This window comes from Camellia sinensis, chromosome 4, assembly GCF_055761805.1.
Source record: "Camellia sinensis isolate YWXY chromosome 4, ASM5576180v1, whole genome shotgun sequence".
Lineage (NCBI taxonomy): Eukaryota > Viridiplantae > Streptophyta > Magnoliopsida > Ericales > Theaceae > Camellia > Camellia sinensis.
Genome location: NC_138964.1, coordinates 179,483,345 through 179,505,189, shown reverse-complemented (window position 1 = coordinate 179,505,189; position 21,845 = coordinate 179,483,345). Strand labels below are relative to the sequence as shown.

Below are 21,845 nucleotides of genomic sequence, written 5' to 3'. Positions count from 1 at the left end.
TACAAGCCAATAAGGTTAAATTAATGTGTGTTTCGTTGTCCATAATTCAATCAGACTACATTTACATGATACACAACCCACTGCAGAATGCAGACTATGAAGTCTCCTCCAAGCAAAATCAAGAGATGATGAACAATGAAGAGGAATACCAAAAGATAAATACGGGATTATAAAAGCTAATTAGATTAAACGGTTAATTGATACATCATTCAGTGACAGCCATAATTACATGCATACACTATTTACAATTGATGAACTATAAATACCAAATATCATACCATCAGTAGTTACTTGGATACCAACTATTTTGTGCAGACCATGAGCCTTTACAAGGCAGCCTCTTGGAGTAAAGACTCAAACTGCATTGCTTTTGAAGTACTTTTGAAAACATTCTTCTTCCCCACAATATTTGTACATAACTTTGTATACTTCAATCAACAGTTTTGGGAAGCGACTTGCGAAATAGTCATCAAATCCATCAGGTACTGGTCCTAAGATTTCCTGAAATAAACATCAAAAATCAAACTCATATCAGCCATTCAAAGAAAGAACAAAACTGATACTTCAATTCTGAAGAACACTGGTAAATAGCTGCTAAATATCAATTTGTCATTACTGTCATATATAAAAATGCATGAAAACAAAACAAAACAGAGTTCAATGAGCAGAGAAGAAATGGGTCATCTTCCTCTCAGATCCTAAACAGCAAGCATCCAAGAATTAAAAATATACATATATATACACATACAAGAACACAACCCAATTTATTCACTGTTGGCATGAGAAATGAACCTGTATTTCAATAGGGAGTTCTCTATAATGATTTAACTTGTTTCTCATCACCCGAAGTAGGTCGCGAACACTGTTGAACTTATAACGCCTGTACCGTCCAATATTATTAAGGAATGCAGGTTCCATCTTTTCATCCCATTTGGTGCCCAAAGCCACAGGAGCCATACTTTCTAATGCTTTTAGAAGAACAGAGTCAGTCTCCCTATCTTCCAACTCTACTCTGTCGCTCGTGTCACGGAAAAATGATAATCGCATCTCAGAATTCCAAAACAAAGGATGATGAAACACCTCCAATGCCTTTGGCCTGCAAAAAGAATAGTAGAACTCAGAGAATTAGTGTCATAAATATATAATAAAAAATAAAATAAAAATCAAAGAACTGAGAAGCCAGCAAAAGTCATTGCATAAATGTCCCAAAAACATCAGTGTATTAATGATAGAAGGTACAGCTAACACCACAGTTGGGCCAATCCATTATGTTCTGTACATCACACTAGAGGTTACATTATTTTCATTCAACAGATTGCAATTTTTAGCAGTTCATAAATGACAGTATATTGTCTAATAATTCTGTACCCTCCATGAAACAGATTAGTGTCTCCGAATATCACGAAGGGAAAAAAAAAAAAATACATGCATTGAAAGGCAACAACTCAAAACTATTGCCACATAGTCATCAAGGCAACAATGTCCTTAGTTCTTAGTAAAGTTTTAAAGGGCTTTATCGAGGCTTGCCTCAAGGCTTTAAAAGGCTTTGATTAAAGGCTATACTCCCCAAAAAGCTTGCGCATCACAGTCTGAGGCATGCGCCTTAGGTGCGTCTTGTATACGCATATGAAGAGTTTGCCTTAGGCTCTTGTTAAACATAATTTAGAAGATAGTTTTGTTAGCATATTATATTAAGTGATAGCATTTTATATTCGCCGAAAGGCACACTAGGGTCTGTCTGTAATCACTGTAATCAGCACTCAGGGATAGCACTCAGGGATCATCTTGTAAATTGCATTTCTTGTAAACCCTAATCTTCTTTTATAAATAGGGGGTGATATTCTATCATTCCCCAAGCTGGTTACCCAAGCTTCATGGTATCAGAGCAGAGCTCTAGGGTTAGGGTTCAAAACCGTACCTAGTTGGATCATCTGCTTCGTCGATCGTCAGCCACCGTCTTCATCAGCCGCTTCGTCTTCATCAGCCGATTGGATCATCTGCTTCGTCTTCGTTGATCTCCTGCTTCGCCGATCTCCTCAGGTCCTCAGCTCGTCTTCGTCTCCTCAGCTCTGTCGTCTCCGTCACTCGTCGCCCTCTTCGTCTCCGTCAGCTCTGTCGTCTCCGTCACTCGTCGTCCCTCGTCGTCCCTCGTCGTCCTCACTGTGGTATACTCTCCGACTCTAGTCTATCTATAAATATATATATATATATAAATAGCCTGATATATATATATATAAATAGCCTGATATATATATATATAAATAGCCTGATATATATATATTTATATATAAATATATGCATATATCCTGATATCTACATAAATTAATCAAAAAAAAAAAAAAACAAAAAAAACAAAAAAAACAAAAATCAAAAATAAAAAAAAAAAAAATCAAAAAATAAAATTAAAAAAAAAAAAAAAAAAAAAAATGGTTTCTTAATTTTGTTATATCTTTATAGTGGTCATTGTGCCTGTTATATCACTACCACCTTCCAGGTTTGTGATTACCCCTAGTTGTGTTGTGGGTTCGGTAGTATTGTATCCATGACAGACTCCACCAGTGTGTCTCCTTCTTCTCAAACACCAAAGAGTGAGAGTCCCATTCTACCTACTGCCATGATTGAGAATCCCAACCCTAGTCTGAAAATCACCACCTCTCTATTTAATGGTCAGAACTACCTAGCATGGTCCCAAAGTTTGACTATGTTTTTGAAGAGCAGAGGGAAGATGGGATATGTTGATGGCAGGATACAGGCCCCTAGTACCACTGACTCAAGTTATGAACAATGGGAGATTACCAACTCTTTAATTATGAGTTGGCTTATCCATTCGATGGTTCCAGAACTTGGTGAGGGCTACTTGTCTATGGAGACTGCCCAGGATGTTTGGGAGGCTGTGGCTGTTACCTATTCCCGCAAAGGGAATTTTTCACAGGCATTTGAGTTGCGCCGCTCTATTGAGAGCACACTTCAGGGGGAGCAAACTGTTCTTCAGTACTTCACTTTCCTCACCAACGGCTGGAAACGCCTTGATCACCTGGAAGACTATAAGCCCGTTTGCCCTACTGATTCTATCGGGTACAAGAAGTTCATCGCACGGGAACGGGTCTTTAAATTTTTGGCCGGCCTAAATGTGGAGTATGATCCAGTTAGGGGTCGGGTTCTGAGTATGGATACTCTTCCTTCACTTCAGGAGGCATTTTCCTATGTACAAAATGAGGAGAGTCGCCGGTCTGCTATGATGTCCCCTGTCTCTACTGACCGTTCCGCATTACTGTCTACTCCTCGAGATGGCCTCAGCCTGCCTCATCCATCTGCTGCTAAGGAGTCTGTATTTTGTGATTATTGCAAGAAGCCGCGGCATACTCGTGAGACGTGTTGGAAGCTTCATGGGACTCCCTCCGGGGGTCGCAGTGATAGGTCTGGTTCTCGAGGAGGTCGGTCAGGTCCATCTAGGGGACGTGGTTCCTATTCCCGGGCTCATCAGTCTAGTGCCGTTGATACCCTTGATACTACTTCTACTTCTGTTACCCAAGCTTCTGATACTGAGCTGGAGGATGCTTTGCGCCAATTGTTGGACCGCCGATCTTCTACTGCTCTCAGTACCGCTTCCTCGTCCTTTGCCCGCTCAGGTAACTTAGCATCTTCTCCTTGTGCTTTTCTATGTCATACATCTTTGCCTTGGATTATTGATTCTGGTGCCTCAGATCATATGTCTGGCTCCGCTGATCTTTTCTCTGTCTATAAGCCCTCTTCAGGTCAGGACAAAGTTAGGATTGCCGATGGAACTGTTTCTTCCATTTCTGGCAAAGGTTTAGTCCAAGTCACTCCTACCATATATCTATCTTCTGTTCTCCATGTCCCCAAGTTTTCTGTTAATCTATTATCCTTAAGTCGTCTTACCCAGGATTTGAATTGTCGTGTGACGTTTTTTCCTGATCATTGTCTTTTTCAGGACCTTGTCACGGGGAGGACGATTGGCAGTGGTAGTGCAGCAAATGGTCTCTACTTCCTAGATCAACCGGACAAACTTGCTTATTCTTCCACCACGTCTTCTACTACCCCCGCTGATGTATGGCTGTGGCATCGGCGTCTTGGGCATCCCTCCTTTCATTTACTTAAGCATTTATTTCCTTCTAGTTTCGCAAATCATCATGTGTCTGACTTTCTTTGTGAGTCTTGTCAACTTGGAAAACAACATAGAGCTTCTTTTGCTCCCAGTTTGAATAAAAGTTTTGTTCCTTTTTCATTAATACATTCTGATGTTTGGGGTCCCTCTCGTGTTCTGTCTGTGAAAGGTCATCGCTGGTTTGTTACATTTATTGATGATTTTTCTCGTGCTACTTGGGTGTATCTCATGAAAGATAAAAGTGAGGTTTTCTCTGTGTTTCGCACTTTTCATAAGATGATTTGTACTCAGTTTGGGGCCACTATCAAAATCTTTCGTTCTGATAATGGCGGGGAATACATCGATTCTGGGTTAGGACAATATTTCTCTACTCATGGCATTATCCATCAGACCTCTTGCACAAATACCCCTCAACAGAATGGGGTGGCCGAACGCAAAAATCGGCATCTTCTTGACATGGCTCGGTGCATGTGTTTTTTTATGCATGTGCCTCGACCCTATTGGGGCGACGCTGTTCTCACCGCTGCCCATCTTATTAATCGTCTCCCTACCCAGGTCTTGGCCAAACAGGCTCCGCTTCACGTCCTCCTCGGTTCTCAGTCCTTGTTTTCTATTCCTCCTAAAATATTTGGTTGTGTCTGTTTTGTCCACAATCACTCTCCCTCTCGTGGTAAGTTGGACCCTCGCTCCCTCAAGTGTGTTTTCCTTGGTTACTCTCCTACTCAAAAGGGGTATAAATGTTACCACCCTTCGTCTCGTAAGTGGTTTGTGTCCATGGATGTCACTTTCTTTGAATCCCAGTCCTATTTCTTGTCCTCTCCGGTGTCACCGTCCTCATTTCCGGGGGAGCCTTGGTGTGAAGTGAGTCCTGTGCCTCCTATGGTGGAACCAGTTGTTCTTGCACCACCCTCTACTACTGTGCTTCCTATGGTGGAACCAGTTGTTCTTGAACCCCCCTCTTCTACTAGGACTATAGAACCCACTGTCACCAAGAATACGGACGGGCATGTTTATGTCCGGGACATAGACAGAAAACAAGTTAACTGGATACACGGGACCGTTTCTGCTACCCCACTGCCATCGCCTCCTTCTGATGAGAGTCGAGGTAATTTTGAATCTCTCGAGTCCATTGATCTTGATGTTCCTATTGCCAAGAGGAAGGGTGTGAGATCTTGTACTCAACATCCTATCTCACAGTTTGTATCATACTCTCATTTGTCATCCTCATATAGAGCGTTTGTGTCCAATATTTCCTCTGTTAGCATTCCTAACCATTTTCAGGATGCTCTTGCTACCTCTGAATGGAAACTAGCCATGATTGAGGAAATGAAAGCACTTAGGAAGAATGGCACTTGGGAATTGACTGAGTTACCTCCGGGCAAACGACCTGTGGGATGTAAATGGGTATATACTGTGAAACACAAAGCAGATGGGTCTATTGAGCGTTACAAGGCAAGACTTGTGGCAAAAGGATTTACTCAGACATATGGCATTGATTATCAGGAGACCTTCGCACCCGTGACTAAAATGAATTCAGTCAGAATACTTCTCTCTCTAGCAGCTAATCTAGATTGGCCGCTTTATCAGTTTGATGTCAAGAATGCTTTTCTCCATGGTGACCTCGAAGAAGAAGTATATATGGACATTCCTCCGGGTTTTGAGGATCATCAAACAGAAGGCAAAGTATGCAAACTTCGGAAGTCATTATATGGTCTCAAACAGTCTCCAAGGGCTTGGTTTGAGAGATTCACTCAGGCTATGATTAAATATGGCTTCAAACAAAGTCAGGCAGATCACACATTGTTTGTGAAACATTCCTCACACGGTAAGACTACAGCACTTATTGTTTATGTAGATGACATAGTTCTTACAGGCAATGATAGTGGGGAAATACCTCTATTGAAGAAATATTTAGCTAAAGAGTTTGAAATCAAAGACTTGGGCAGCTTGAAGTATTTTCTGGGCATTGAAGTTGCTCGCTCTAAGGATGGGATATTTATTTCACAGAGAAAATATGTGCTTGACCTGTTGAAGGAAACTGGGATGCTTGGTTGCAAGGCATGTGCCACCCCCCTGGAACCCAATCAGAAATTAGGGGATGATGAAGGAGGAGAAGTTGTGGATAAGGGGAGCTATCAACGATTAGTGGGAAAGCTCATTTACCTCTCTCACTCCCGTCCTGATATTGCTGTTGCTGTCAGTATAGTTAGTCAGTTTATGCATGCTCCTCATCAGATTCACCTTGAGGCTGTCATGAGAATCTTGAGGTATTTGAAGTCTGCTCCTGGTAAGGGTCTGTATTTTTCAAAGTATGATCATCTTCGTGTAGAAGCCTATACAGATGCTGACTGGGCTGGGTCAGTAACTGATAGGAGATCAACTTCAGGGTATTGCACATTTGTTGGCGGCAACCTAGTTACTTGGAGGAGTAAGAAACAGAATGTGGTTGCCAGGTCAAGCGCAGAAGCTGAGTTTAGAGCTATGGCACAAGGTGTGTGTGAACTTTTATGGATCAAATTATTGTTGCATGATCTAGGTATTGATCAGACGGACTCCATGCGGTTATACTGTGACAATAAGGCCGCCATCAACATCGCTCACAATCCAGTTCAACATGACAGGACAAAACATGTTGAGATTGATCGCCACTTCATTAAGGAGAAACTCACTAGTGGTATCATTTGTACTCCCTTTGTCCAGTCAGGTGAACAACTTGCTGACATTCTCACCAAGGGAATTGGGAATAAACCATTTCATGACATCGTAGGCAAGCTGGGCATGATAGATATCTTCGCACCAGCTTGAGGGGGAGTGTTAGCATATTATATTAAGTGATAGCATTTTATATTCGCCGAAAGGCACACTAGGGTCTGTCTGTAATCACTGTAATCAGCACTCAGGGATAGCACTCAGGGATCATCTTGTAAATTGCATTTCTTGTAAACCCTAATCTTCTTTTATAAATAGGGGGTGATATTCTATCATTCCCCAAGCTGGTTACCCAAGCTTCAAGTTTAAACATAAAAAAGCAAAAATAAAACGAAACTCCTTTTGCAACTATATTTTATAGCAGTGAATGATCAATCAAGAAAAAACACAAAGTTAATGCTCAAGTGAGAAGTACAATCACCAAAGTTGCAACTATATTTTATAGTAGTGAATGATCAATAAAAAAAAAACACAACGTTAATGCTCAAGTGAGAAGCACAATCGCCAAAGCTAAGAATGTTAACTTTCAATGAAGGCAAGATTTTCTTCTCTACAGTGCAATGTTCAATGCCTCAAGGAGAAAAGTACTTAAACCTTTAAAGTTGTTTTTATTTATTTTTGTAATATTTAAAAATATTCAATTTATTTACTAACTATTAAAATTTGAATTTAAAATGCTTACGCCTCACCTCACGAGGAGAAAAACGATTCGAGTTACACATTTGCCTTTAAAAACTTTGGTTCTTACCTCAATTCAGCATTAGGATCCAATAAACGCGATATCAGATCCACAGCTTCTGGAATATACTCCACTAAGAAGAGGTCCGCTTTGTTCTTAACAATATTGATGTCACGTTCAAAACGATCACCAAATGGATGTCTACCACCAGTGATGCAGTAAAAGAGAACACAACCTAAGCTGAACATATCAACTGCTCGAGTTTGGCGTCCTTGGAGAAGCTGTTCAGAAGCTTGCCATCCTGCACTTCCATAACCTGCAATAGGTCATAAAATAAAATACTGAACAAAAGAACTAGTAACCCTTTGTGAATTATGAGGCCAGGCAGTGCATATGAAGAGAGAGACAGTAGCATAATTCTCTTGGCTCTCCCAGGCTATGAAGCATGAACACTTCAAAATAGGTACCGTAGCGGTGTCAGACACAGGGGTACGCCGGGGACACGTACGGGACATGCCAAATGGTGTGTCCTAATTTTATTATTTTTTTTGCAGGGGACATGGCAGGGACACACCGGGGACGCGTGTGTCAAAATCTGGACACATTAAGACACACGGGGGCACGCCTTTAATTATTATTATTATTTTTTTTTTAGGGGACACGGCGGGGACATGCTGACGACATGTATGTCCAAATATAGATGATCTATTAATTTGTTTAAATGTAGTGGTTTATATATATATATGTTGAATTAATATTAGTTTTTATTAATTTTGATTGTTTGGTAACATAATGTTAATCTACATAGCAAATATATATAAAATTAAAATAATAAAAATTTGCCGTGTCCCCTGCTGTGTCCCGTGTCCGTGTCCGTGTCTATTCTTCATAGCTCTCAGGTCTACCATAAACCAAAATTAACTTCGAATCAACTTTAAGTTATTACATCGTAATCTACATAAATTTATATGTCAAGCAGAGGCTGCAAAGGGATCGTAGAAACCAACACAATTGGTTGAATAGAGGCTATAAACCTCGCAGATTATAAAGCTTCAAATGCACAGTAAACAAAGGATATATGCAGTTGCTGACATAATAAATAGTCAAGAATTTAACTTCTTTTTTTTTTTATAAGTAATAACTAGTCAAGAATACTTGCCAGTAGCATGATGGCCCAAGGAAGACACATCCCCAACAAGATGTTTGCTGATACCCATATCAGAAAGCTTTGCACATAGAGATCTTTCTTTAATTATCAATACATTTTGAGGCTTTAAGTCCCGATGAATTATTCCCAATTCATGTAAATGCACAAGCCCAGAAACCACATCTCTGTGTTACAGATAAGCAGAAGATCAAGCAAATACTGAATTTAGTCCAATTAAATTGGCATAAACAGGTACCTACATACTTGGGAAGACCAACAAGGTTATCTAGTCTCTATTTATAACCACATTTGTTTTCACAGAAATAAACAATTGCTTTGCTGGTGTTGGCACTCAAGATGTAGGTCATAAATCCAGCCACTAAATCAGAAGGCAACTTATGACTCGGGGGGGGGGGGGGGGGGGGGGGGGGGGGCGGGTGACTCACCTATGGACTGGCAAAAATTAATGGACATTAAGGTTTGGTTACATCTATCTTGTGGTAAGAACAAGAATGCCATTGTTTGATAGAAGCACAACAGTGACATACTCAGCAAGAGATGGTGACAACTTGAGCGTAAAATCTAATTGCAAAATTAAAATTTTCAACTGACCTCATCAATTTCAGTAACATAGGTGAAGGATAGCCATTTGCTTTCCACAATTTAACATCCTGCATAATGCTCCTCATTGAGTCCAAGCGGACTTTATACTCTATCATAGCTCCTGTAGGTTGATCCTCAGTAAAGGTTGGTATTTCCGAAGTCTCTGAGTACATCTCAATTAGATCTCCTAAACTGCAAGTGCAACGCTCCAGTGCCAGATACACAAAATCTTGATCAGATTCCACTCCATACCATCGAACAATATTTGGATGTCTGTCGGATGCAATAAGATTCTGGATTTCTTTAAAGGCAACATCATGATGGGTCTTGACAAGACGTTTTACAGCAACCGGACGACCTTCATAAATTCCCTCAAGGACAATGGTACCATTGCTCCCCTTAGCAATTTCTACATTGGAGACAAATAGTTTCCCAATTGTGCGTCCATCTGTGTGACCATGCACTGATGTGTTTAGTTTCAACCATGGTCTGTTACCACTCTCAGAGGAAGTATATCCATCACCATATGAGGTGTTTTTGTCCTCAACAATGCCACTATTCTTTCCTGACTTCCGATTCTTCTTCCTTTTTGGAGACACAGTTCTTGCATTTAAAGAACTGGGCTGCTTATTCGACTCAATGTCTTTTCTAGCCACTAAAGCACAGCGGTATGTGACAAAGCCCACGAGAATGATGATAAAAGAAATGAAAGACAATGCATTAGGCCTTTCAGAATGTAGGTTCAGTCCACCATTCACATCTTGCATACCAGAGATCACCAAATTTTCAGTCATTTGAGCCAAAGATGGCACTAGATCACTGTCACTATTGTGAAAAAGATTTGGAGAAGGCAGTGAAAGTATCTTATCACCCTTGGCTTGAAGCACTGGGAGCATCACATCTTGATCATGAGCTTCAGATAGCATATTAGGCTTATAAAAGGGTTCTAACATATTATGACTGCGAAAGCGGTAGACAATAGCCTTTGATTGACATGGCAATGGCATATTAAAGTGAACACCAGGTTCAGAAGGGAATCCATATCCTGGATCTGAAAGGGCCCCACTAAATGAATTCTCAATGTCTTGACAAAGAAAAGCCGCCCCAATTTCAGAAACTGTCATGTTCCACAGAACTTTCTCCGCATTTAGAACAAAAGACTTTAGTGAATAATCAGTTCTTGTGATGTAAAGAGGAAGCTCATCAGGGTTAAGGTTCAGAGAACCAGACTGTCCCTGTTCATTAAAGGTAGTGCTGTTTAACACACTCTTCTCATCAGACAACCTGTAAGTGTAGATTAGCCTTCCAGTCTTAGCATCAACCAGAAACACAGTAGTTTTTTTGGATCCAAGTACAATCCCTCCGTCATCTGCTATAAGTGGTGTGATGCTGATGAATTCTTCAATGGTCTCTTTCAGTTTCTGATACAGCAAGAACGATACAAGTATTCAAGAGCATATGGTAAGTGAAGTGGGGTTTGGCCAACGATTTTTAGTATAAAATGGCCAATGTGTTTGGAAAATGCTAAAAAAGTTACATTTTTGTAAGTGGGAAAGTTGCTTTTTTCTCTTTTGTCGGCTAAATAAGCCATTACCAAATGGACAAGTTGTTGTTGGCTGAAATAGCCAAACCAAACAGGACCTGCTTATGACAAAAAGTTAGTACCATACCAAAATATGGTTCATGTAATCAACATTGACATGAAAAAGAGCCCAGAAGCAGGGTCAACGATCATCAGATTATTTAAATCCCAAACTGTATTGTAGTCTCTATATATACTGACGCCATAATTATAAGCTTGTATGAAAAACACCAGAATGCCTAAGTTGTAGCTCACACCCCAGAAGAGAGCAATTATAACTCTCTCCAATCCATCAAAATCAGTCCTAACAAATCTTGAGAAAACTTTCCAGAATCAGAACAGTTTTAGGGTGCATCAATATCTATAATGCTCCGTAAATGTTTTTTAACTGAAAAGCATACCATGGGAATATACCTAGTCATTAAGTTCACGGCAGGCGGAGAGCAGTTATCTCTCTCTCCAATCCATCAAAATCAGTCCTAACAAATCTTAAGAAAATTTTCCAGACTCAAAACAGTCTCAAAAGTATAGGAAAATAGTTAACAGAATCCTAGCTTTCAGGATGAAAACAAGATAGCTGCTTTCAAATTTAGTAATGAAAGTTTGAGTTTGAAAATAAACAAAGGGAAAGGATAACAGCCTCACCCTGTGAAACTCATAAGCAAGAAGAAGCCAACTTGGTTCTGCAACCTAGAAGTTTAACAATCACGACACTTTTCGCAAAAGAAAATTTGAATCAATGAAACTATGCAGCCTAACAATTGATTTCCAAAACCTTGAGATTGCTTGCTTATATGGAAACCTAGGTCAGCTGATTTAAAAGCAAACTTTTAGCAGAAAGACGTGCAACTTGCTTCTTTTGGATCTCATATTGCAAATTGCATGCGTAACTTCCTTGGCTTATGGAGACTATAGTTCTTGTGCTTTTTTTAAAAAGTAAATATATAAATGCTCTCTTTTTCTCCACTCTTCTCCCCCTACCAACAAAAAAAATGGATCAGAGAGAACCCCTTGATAGCGCTTAGACCACAGGTCCACAGCCTAATTAGGCAGACCAGGAGAGAGGACACCGATTTTCGAAGGCGATCTTATCTTTAAGCAACTCCTATTCAATTTCATTTGACTCTATTGCCTTTAATAACTTGAGTAAGAGTTTGTCCTCAACAAAACATGACACCAAAACTCTGTTGAGTTTGGTAATTCTATTTAGAAAATCTTGATGCAACAACATTAAAACCTACCTCAGAAAAAACACATCCCAAGAGCAAAAATGTATTTGGATCAACAATTCTAAACTTATGATATAATCATATTACTTGAGACTCACTAATATATTTTATCACATCATGACATCGGGCATTAACAACACACCTTAAATACATAACAGAAATTAGCCTTAATAACAATAACCTTGCAATTTATTACGCAGCCCACCTCCAGTACATTGGATGCCTCAGGCATCATCAGATGCACAAAGGATTCACTTCGTCTAGTGCTTAGAACAGGCCAATAAGTTCTAGGAATTTGTTGTTCAGTAACAACTGCCCTTAGAACCAGATAGGTTGCTTTTCTAGGAATAGTTAGGTCTCATAGAAAGTACGTAAAGGCTCACTATAAGAATTGGCCAACTTCACTGTGTATGTAAAAACAGTCTTAGACACAAAAATCGACAATGAAAGAGGCACAACCTTCTTTGGTTTCCACCAAGAGAAGTAATAAGCAGCTGCATATTTACCTGATATGCCCCTTGCCATCTTTGCAAATTCTGCACAGTTGCCCTTAGTAGAACAAACTAAATATGGGAACGGCTTGAAAAACAGCACATAGGGTTGTTTTCGGGAAGTGGCTTTTCGGCTTTTTATGAAAAGACGTGCAAAAAAGTACAGAGAGTGAGTTGACTTTTTGTAGTGGCTTTTTGGCTATTTTAGCCACTTCCCAAAATAGGCCATAGGGTATTATGGAGCATCCTAAAATTCCTTAGTTCTATATTCAAACTCTTCTAGCCATATAAATTCTCTTCCATTCATATTGTTTTGAATGATTTAATCCACCCACTTCACAAAGGACATAGCATAAAGAAACTAGAAAAACACGGGGATAGAAATTATAAATAAATAAAATCATAGCTAGAAAAAATGTATCAACAAGAAATAAATTCTTTCATTAGGAAAAAAGGGGGTTGCTTGGTTGACTAGGTTGTTTAGTAAAATTTTGTTGACTAGGAGCATGCCAGATGAGTGGAAGAAGAGTATTTTAGTGCAAATCTATAAGAATAAAGGAGATGTCTAGAATTGCAACAACTATAGAAGAATCAAGGTAATGCGTCATGTAATGAAAGTGTGGGAGAGAGTGATAGAACGCCGATTGTGAGATATAACAAAAGTGTCAGAGAATCAATTTGGGTTTATGCCTGGTAGGTTAACAATGGAAGCGATCTATCTTTTGAGGAGAGTAATAGAAAAGTATAGAAAAAAGAAAAGAAACATTCATATAGTGTTTATTGACCTTGAGAAAGCATTTAATAGAGTGCCTCGGGATATAATATAGTGGGTGTTAACAAAGAAAAGGGTGACAAAAAGTTACATTGATGTAATTAGGGACATGTATGAAGGGGTGGTGACCACTATTAGATCGCTTGCTGGAGAAATAAATGAATTTCCTATTACTGTAGGATTACACCAAAGATTTACCTCAAATCCTTATTTTTTTATTTTAGCTATGAATGAGTTGACGAGAAATATCTAGGATGACATGCCATGGTGTATGTTTTTTGCAGACGATATAGTGCTAGTGGATGAGACTAGAGAAGGAGTTAATACAAAGTTGGGGATTTGGAGAAAAGCTCTTGAATCTAAAGGATTCCGGATAAGCAGAACTAAGACAGAGTACATGGAGTGTAAATTTAGTAACAGTAACAATGAAAACCGAAGAGAAGTGAAGATTGAGAACCAAGAACTGCTTAAGAGTGAACATTTTCGTTATTTAGGGTCGATTATCACAACAACATGGGAGATTGATGCAGATGTGGCCCATAGGATCAAGGCGGGATGGTGTAAGTGGAGAAGTGCGTCTGGGGTACTGTGCGATAAACGAATACCCACTAAACTTAAAGGTAAATTTTATAGAACAGCTATTAGACCAGCGATGTTGTTGGGACAGAGTGTTGAGCAACCAAGAAACAATATGTAGATAAAATGAGTGTGGCTGAGGTGAGAATGCTAAGGTGGATGTGTGGTAAGACTATACAAGACAGAATTAAGAATGAGTTTATTTGGGAATGAGTAAGAGTAGCACCGATAGAAGATAAGTTGAGAGAGAATCAGTAGTGAAGAGATGCGATGCTGTAACAGTAGATGAAAGTGTTAAGGGACGGGATAGGCCTACATTAACATTGGTTAGCGTTGTAAATAGAGATATGGATCTACTTAATTTGACTAGCGAAATGGCCTTTGATAGGGCTTCGTGAAGAAGAAGGATTCATGTAGCCGACCTCATTTGATGGGACTTAAGGCTTGGTTTGGTTTGGTTTGGTTTGATTTGGTTTGGTTTGGTTTAGGACACCTGCAAGGACAGAACTAAGATTTCATTATCGGAGGAGTCAAAAAAAAAAAAAATTTTTTCACCATATACACAAAACACACATGTATGTATAATATGATATATATATATATATATATAAATTATATATACATAAAAAAAATTTAAACACTATAGAAGCAATTTCTAATAAGATGAATAAGTTTTTTGGGTGTAAAATAGAAAGAGAATTCAAGAAGGAAGAAAAATAACATATATATATTTTTATATTGGGAGCCATTTTATGTATAAAATGATATATATATATATATATATATGTTTTAAAGTTTTAGGGCAAACAATAATTTTCACAGAAACAGAGGGGCCATGCAGGCCCCTCATAGTCTTCTCCTAATTTCGTCCCTGGACACCTGTACAAGACAATATCTTAAAGGTAAACAATTTGTTGAAAAGAGTAGTAATGGAATACATGCATTTTGCATGGATCAATTGAAAAGTCAACTGACCACGCCCAGATAAGTAACCTCATGCATTTTTACAAAATATTCATGACTAGACAAAATTTTTGCATTTGATCATCAACTGGTTTTGAAAAGTTTTCAAAAGGTGGACCATTATGATAACATAGAGGACATTTAATCACATTTAGATTAAAGAGAAATTACAAATAGAAAATGGAGTCATGTGAAGAGCAAAATTAATATTCTGTTTCTACAGTACAAGAGTTCAAAAAATGATAAATTATCTTTTACTAAACCAAGAAACAAAATGATAATATTTTGTTCGTCTTATAATATATTAGTACAATTTGCTTGAATAACATAAACTTACGTCCCATATAAAAATTTCTCTATAATTCATAAGCTGTCCTAAGGAACTAAAAGGCTGCATGTTTAGACCCATAAGAAACACCAGCAAGTAGAACTTGTCCCCAAATGATAACAAGAAGAGGACATGGCAAGATGAGTGCTCATTTCAACAAATGGGGAGAGCAATAACTAGATGGGAATTGATTTTGGGTATTCCATTATGCAAGATAACAAAAAAACACATACCCATGTTCATTAAATAGTAGTCCATACAAGGGACTATGCAGCATAGATACAGATACGGGATACGAGTGCGATATAGATACGGCAATACGACAAAGCCTAAAATAATAAAATACTAGTACGGCATGAAACATTCGCGGAAAAATATATTTTCATAATTTTTAGTATTGTATTATACCTCAATGCAAAAATCATTTTTAGAAATTAAGAATTATGCATTCATTTCAGAGTCAATGCCTAACCATTAAGTCCTATGAAAATTTCATTTCATTATCAAGTCTAAATTGTTTTATTGCCCTTATACTTTTCTTTTTCATACTTAAATGTGTTATATGCAAAAGTGTTACTTGCAAGTTTCCTTGCTTTTTAATTGTTGAAATTCGATTTTAATATTATCATATTTTCTTATTTATTCTTACTTTTTAAAAAGTTAAAGATATAGATATGGGATAAATATCTCAATCTGATAAACTTTGAAAAAGTAAGGTACTTTTTTAATCTCACTAGTTTCTTCTTCTCTAATGTCATGCAAGGATTATAACAATCTCACTTTCAAAATAGTTCAGATACGTGACCTAGAATATCCCAAAAGTATTTGATACTTCTCAAAATTCAAGAAAATTAATATCAAGTATCGGATACGTTTAGGAAGTATTTGATACGTATCTGCAAGTATCCAAGAAGTATCAGTATCCAATATGGATACGGCCCCCTTTTAGAAGTATCCATGCTTCATAGACAAGGGACAAACGCGGATCAGGCTGTTTGTTTGGGAATTGGCCTTTTTAGTGGTTTTTTGGCCTTTATGAAAGATGTGCAAAAAAATAGAGAGATTGAGTTGACTTTTTATAGTAGCTTTTTGGCTAATTTAGCCACTTCCCAAACAAGGCCTTAGTCCAAGCAAAACCTGTCAGCTTCAGGCTATTTATCACACAAGGATCCACAATCTCAAAGCTAACCCCATATCAATAGACAACTTCAGAAAGCATTGATAAATAAGAAAGATAGAGATGACATTTTCAGACATACCCTCTTACCAAAGGCATCATGCATATACAATTCCCAGTCATCGCCACAATCTATAAAGAAACTGCCTAGTTGGGAGGCATTTTCCTTATCATTATCGCCCTCAACAGGAGCCTGATATGAAGAGTAAATTGATGGTCCTGATGTGAATGACCAGAATACTTTCCTGGATTTAGGCTCCACTAAATGGATTGTACCATCCAGGGCAGCAACCAGTGCAGTATCATGTTCGCTGTTTAAAAAAATAAAAATAATAATAATAATAATCAAGCATAAGCAAAGATAAGGTTATAATTACAAAAAAGGAAGCAAGTTAAAATCATGACTAAATTTAAAGAAAATTATCGTAACAGTGGTCTGGGAAAACAAATACAAAAAACCAAAAATGAAAACGAAAATGAAAACAAGCACAATATAGGCCAGCATAAATACTTGAAGATAATCACACCTCACACAAGCCAACAAATATATTGGGATTTTTTTTTTCCCCGGACATAGGATATATCCGGGAATTGAAACTTCAAAAAGATTAGATATGCTGAAAAATTGGAAGTTTCATGGTCAACTGATTGATTTAAAATGGTTGCATGCATGTAAATGAATTTGGTAGAGTCCATGCCAAACATGAATACAAAACTTTTAAATGAATAATGTCTATTAACACTGACACTTCAAAATAGGTATTGGGTGAAGCAGTGTCTACATGTATGGGGCATGGACATGGTAAGTAGGGACACGTGTCCGGCACGCCATCTGGTGTGTCCATTTTTTTACAACTTTTTTTTCATTGGACATGGTGGGAACAGGCAAGGACACAGTGGACAGGCTTTGGGACACAATCTTATTTTAATTTTCCATAGCTAATTAGAAACCATGAAACCAGAGAGTACATTTCAAGAATATATAAAAGCCCAACACGAAATATCAACCATGCAACCAGGGCCAGCCCAAGGCAATTTGATTCCTAACTAAGGCGATGCCTTTAAGTTGGGCTTATTGATTGGTTCACGCCAAAGTCAAAATAAACTAATATATAGCATTGCTCAATAAATAAATAGTTATATCACTGTATACATGAATTCTTGTGATTGGTTCTTTATTTGAAAATCATCATTAAAGAAGTAATGAAGGTGAATAGTATCTTGCCATGTAATATAAAATGGAAAAAAAAAAAAAAAAGTTATATATATTGAGCTTTCTTTTTTCTTTTTCTTGTTAAAGGGCTTTTAGGTGTAACAATAAATGTGGCCTTTTAAACAAAATCCCAATTATAGCACAAATTATAAATGTGTCATTTAAAAATTGGGACTTTATACAATTTGGCCACAAGTCTACAAGACAATGAGGGCTTCCATAATATTGATCAACAAGGCAGCTGCCTCAACTGCCTGATGGCAACATAAAAATTAGGGCAATAGGACAAATGCTCGAATTGAATACTGTAATGTGTTTATGTTTAGAGCTTGGAATCACCATAGAGTATATTGAATTATACAACAAGCACATAATAAACATGCACTTATCATAACAGCATTAACGATTCTACGATCAAACCCTAACCCTCTATCTATGTCACTTACCTCGTTTGCAATTAAAACTAAAGTTCAAAAAACAAGTAATAACAACAACAACAACAACAACAAAAAACAAAAAAGCAAAAGCAGAATTGAACTCACTCAGAGAGAGACAACAGAGAGCGCCTCGCCGGCGGTGCAGCGAGGGCATTGAGATTATCGTTCCGACTTAGACTAGTAAACGGAACATTCGAAACTTGAGAGCATGAAACGTCGCCGGAAAACACAGCGAAGAGCAAGAAAATGCATAAGAAAGGGACCAATTTCTGATTCATCGGCGAGGTTCACCGGACTAGCTGATTGGGAATTTTGTGATGGAGAAGGCAGAGAGGAGTTGGGTGGTTGTTTGAATTGAATAGGGGGGTTTAATCGAAGACGTTAATGGTGGATTTGGTGGAAGATTGAAGGCGGCGGTGGTGGTCGTGGTGGAAGGAAGTGCACGAATGAAGATTCGAAGCTTGTCCACGGTGTCTGCAATTTGGGATCTCCAAGCCCGTCAGATTACACCTTGCTGTTGTTGGTTTACGTGTATGGACTGTCGTGTACGACCGCAGTTTTCTTCGATGTTGTCTAACGTGTGTACATGCTAATAGTTCAATAAAAAAACAAAAAAACGTGCACATGTCAAGGCATGTTTGGTTTGGATTAAAAAAAAATTTAATTCTGTACTTAAAATTAAATTTATTAAGAGATAATCAATTAAATCCGTTTAATAATCACAATTACTATTATTTAAAAAATTAAGTTTCTCTTAAAATGTAGGTTAAAAAGTAAAAAAATAAAAATAAATAAGTGAATTAAGATACACTAATATAACCTCACATTTACTGTCACTGCCGCCTTAACCTCCACTATTACCACCACCACCACTCTTTAACAACCAACATTTTTATTATCATTGTCATTGTTATCATAAACATTGTTATCATTTCACAACTACAACTTCATTACTATCATTACCCCTATCATGGCAACAATTACTATAACCTTTACCTTCATAATCATTATCACATTGTCATAACCACCATCATCACCATTTCAATGTAAAACTATGATTGGATTATAAATTTTGATAGGTAAAAATGAAAAGAAAAAGAAAAATGTGAGTGAAATATAATAAGGGTGACCGTGTTTTGATTTTGAAGTAAATTAAAATCAAATAACTACATACGGTGAAATAAAATTTAAAATCATATTAAATCATGAAAATCTTAGAATTAAATCCAACCAAACTATGAAAATGCAGTTTGAATCGGTTTGGAACTATGATTTTCACAAATTTTGTTATCATTTACAACGCAATTACAACTTACTCAAATATCAAGTAATATATCATTATTTTACAAATAAAAATCTTTAAACAATTATTTAGAACTAGTTTTACTATTATACAATAACACTCATAAACAAAGAGTTAACAACTTATAAATATATATAGAATACTAATAAGATACTTGTCTATAATAAATAACAAACTATATATATATATATATATCTATCTAAACGGTCTGATTTGATTTAAAATCAAAATCATAACTATAAAATCACAGATCAAATTGTAAAATATGACGCACCTATTTTAAGAATCAAGACCGAATTATGCATTGAGAAAACCAAACCAAGCAATGCAGTTTGGCTAGATTGGACTAGTTTATGATTTTCTTAATTTTTTTTGCCCAATCCTAAAATATAATTATATTTTATTCACATTTTACTTTTTTTTTTTTCTTTCAAAATTTTTATCTAAATCTATTATTAGTGTCTATAAATCGAAATGGATGGATGACTTCAATTGGAATCAATTAAAAAATTTAGAATTTAAATTAATAAAATCAAAAATATTAAACTAGTTTAATCTTCATAGTATATTATGTAATTATTTGGTTTTTTACACAAAATTTTTAAAATTCACTGTCCAATAAATAAATTCTTTCTAATATTCCTTATTTCTGTTTCTCAAATCTCAACCACACCCTAACACCCCCCTCAAAAAAAAAAAAAAAAAAAAAAAAAAAAAAAAAAAAAAAAAAAATTGTATAAGCTATCAAACAAGAAAAAAATAGTGGGCAATTCTTTTCCCATTCTCTCTCTAGAATGAGAGCTTCTCTCTCTATACCGAGAGTTATTACCTAAGGATTTTTCTGCTTTATCCAGTTTTCTTCCATCCTTGAAGCCTCTTTCTCGAACCTCCACCACCCCCCCCCCCCCCCCCCTCTTTTGTCTCTTTCTTTTTCCTCTCTCCATACCTTGTTTCTCTTTTTTCTTTCGTCATTCATGGTTCTTCTTACCTAGATGCCTTTTTCTTCATCCCCTCTGGCTGATCCAACTGGGCTAGTTCTGGAGGATGGAAGCGGGGAGAATGAAGACATATCTAATCTGTGTCTTGTAGGGAAGCAGTGAGTAATATTCTTCGAGCATCTTGGAGAACAAGAGGGGAACGCACAATATCCCCTTGGAATGCTAATATGTTCTTGTTTCAATTCAGTGATGAAGATGACAGACATAGAATCCTCCGTGACAGCCCTTGGTCAGTGATGGGCTGGCTTTTAATCTTTCAACCCCTTTCACCGAGGCAGTCGACGAAGGGAATAGAGTTCAAATGGTGTCAGTTTTGGGTACAAGTCTATGGCCTCCCCATTCAGAAGCTAACTAAACATAATGGTAAGATCTTGGAGAACATAATAGGAAGGTTAATTCGGGTCGAAGCTCACACTGATGGTTTGTTGTTGTATATAAGCTTCTTAAGGATTAGAGTGGAGATTGATACCCAGCAACCCCTACCTAGGGGCATTTGGCTGCAACGGGGACGGGGAAACACAGATTCACGGGTCTTTTTCAAATACGAAAAGCTCTCGGACTTCTGCTATGACTATGGCAGATTGGGACATAAAAGCAAGACTTGCAAATTCGCCTCCAAAGAATAGGGAGCCTCATCTGGTTATGGCCCAGCGCTAAGCACAGGCATTGCTGGAATCACTGGTCTACCTATAGAGCACTATCGACGGAAAGTGGATGAATTGGAAGCCAGTTTGTCTACACCAAATTCTGGCCGAAGCAAAACAGACAAATCGGATGGATTCCTTAGGCCTACCGGCGCATGAAAACCACGGGAAAGGATCCTCTCCTCCGCCGGAGACGTCCCCACCATGACCGTTGGCTAGTACTCCTGGTACACCCATGCGCATTACCTATGATCAGGAGCAGAATCAGAACCCTCTACCCCTGACGTGCCACGTGGTGGACTTCAGCCCATTTTTTCTGCGCTCGACAGTGGACAGCTATACTCCAGTACACCCTCCACAGTTGGCCTAGGGCATACATCGTTAGGGAAACCTTCTTCTATCTCCTTTGACCCACCAAGGGGTTGTGGGCCCAATCTTGTAGTGGGTCATCGCCTTATACCCAGTTTAAACATCAAGGCAGCTCTGGGCTTACCCAAAATGCCCACTTTCTTTGTTGCAGAACCTCCAAATAGCCCAAGCCATTCTAGGGCCTCACAGGTACTGGATACAAACTCTTTGAAAGGCCCAATTGTGGAAACTTTGGCTCTGAATCCAACCCATGTCTTAGAGGGGGGTTTATCTCAGGCCCTACAACATCTATCTCTCAAGAGAAAAGGTTTAGGAGACTTGGACCTAGATCTCCCTCAAACAAATTGCAGAAAGTGGTGACTTCTATTCCTGTGCTGGTAGTATCTCCCACTTCCCAACTTCAGGTTGACAGCAAAACCACTGATGGTTCCCCTTTGGGTGAACAAAAAAAAGAAAACTAAGAGGGGCCACCTAAAGGCAAAAGATGTGCTACATCGAC

At 38.0% G+C, this 21,845-nt stretch overlaps 1 protein-coding gene across 6 annotated transcripts; it reads right to left on the bottom strand.

Moving 5' to 3' along the window:
* Positions 1–164: 164 nt before the first annotated feature.
* On the bottom strand, positions 165–18,629 carry LOC114307852 (serine/threonine-protein kinase/endoribonuclease IRE1a). Of its 6 annotated transcripts, none has more exons than XM_028253289.2 (8): positions 18,138–18,608; positions 16,473–16,693; positions 10,802–10,905; positions 9,274–10,685; positions 8,674–8,846; positions 7,584–7,830; positions 793–1,096; positions 165–501 (listed from the first exon to the last, which is right to left on the bottom strand). In XM_028253289.2, exons 1-8 carry the CDS (start codon positions 18,308–18,310, stop codon positions 355–357), a joined length of 2,781 nt encoding a protein of 926 aa, XP_028109090.2. In that variant the 5' UTR covers positions 18,311–18,608; the 3' UTR covers positions 165–354. The 6 variants fall into 6 exon arrangements, with proteins under 6 accessions (XP_028109090.2, XP_082723156.1, XP_028109091.2 ...); XM_082867030.1 differs by having other exon boundaries at positions 16,465–16,693; positions 18,138–18,607; XM_028253290.2 differs by lacking the exon at positions 10,802–10,905 and having other exon boundaries at positions 16,465–16,693; positions 18,138–18,629.
* Positions 18,630–21,845: the final 3,216 nt, after the last annotated feature.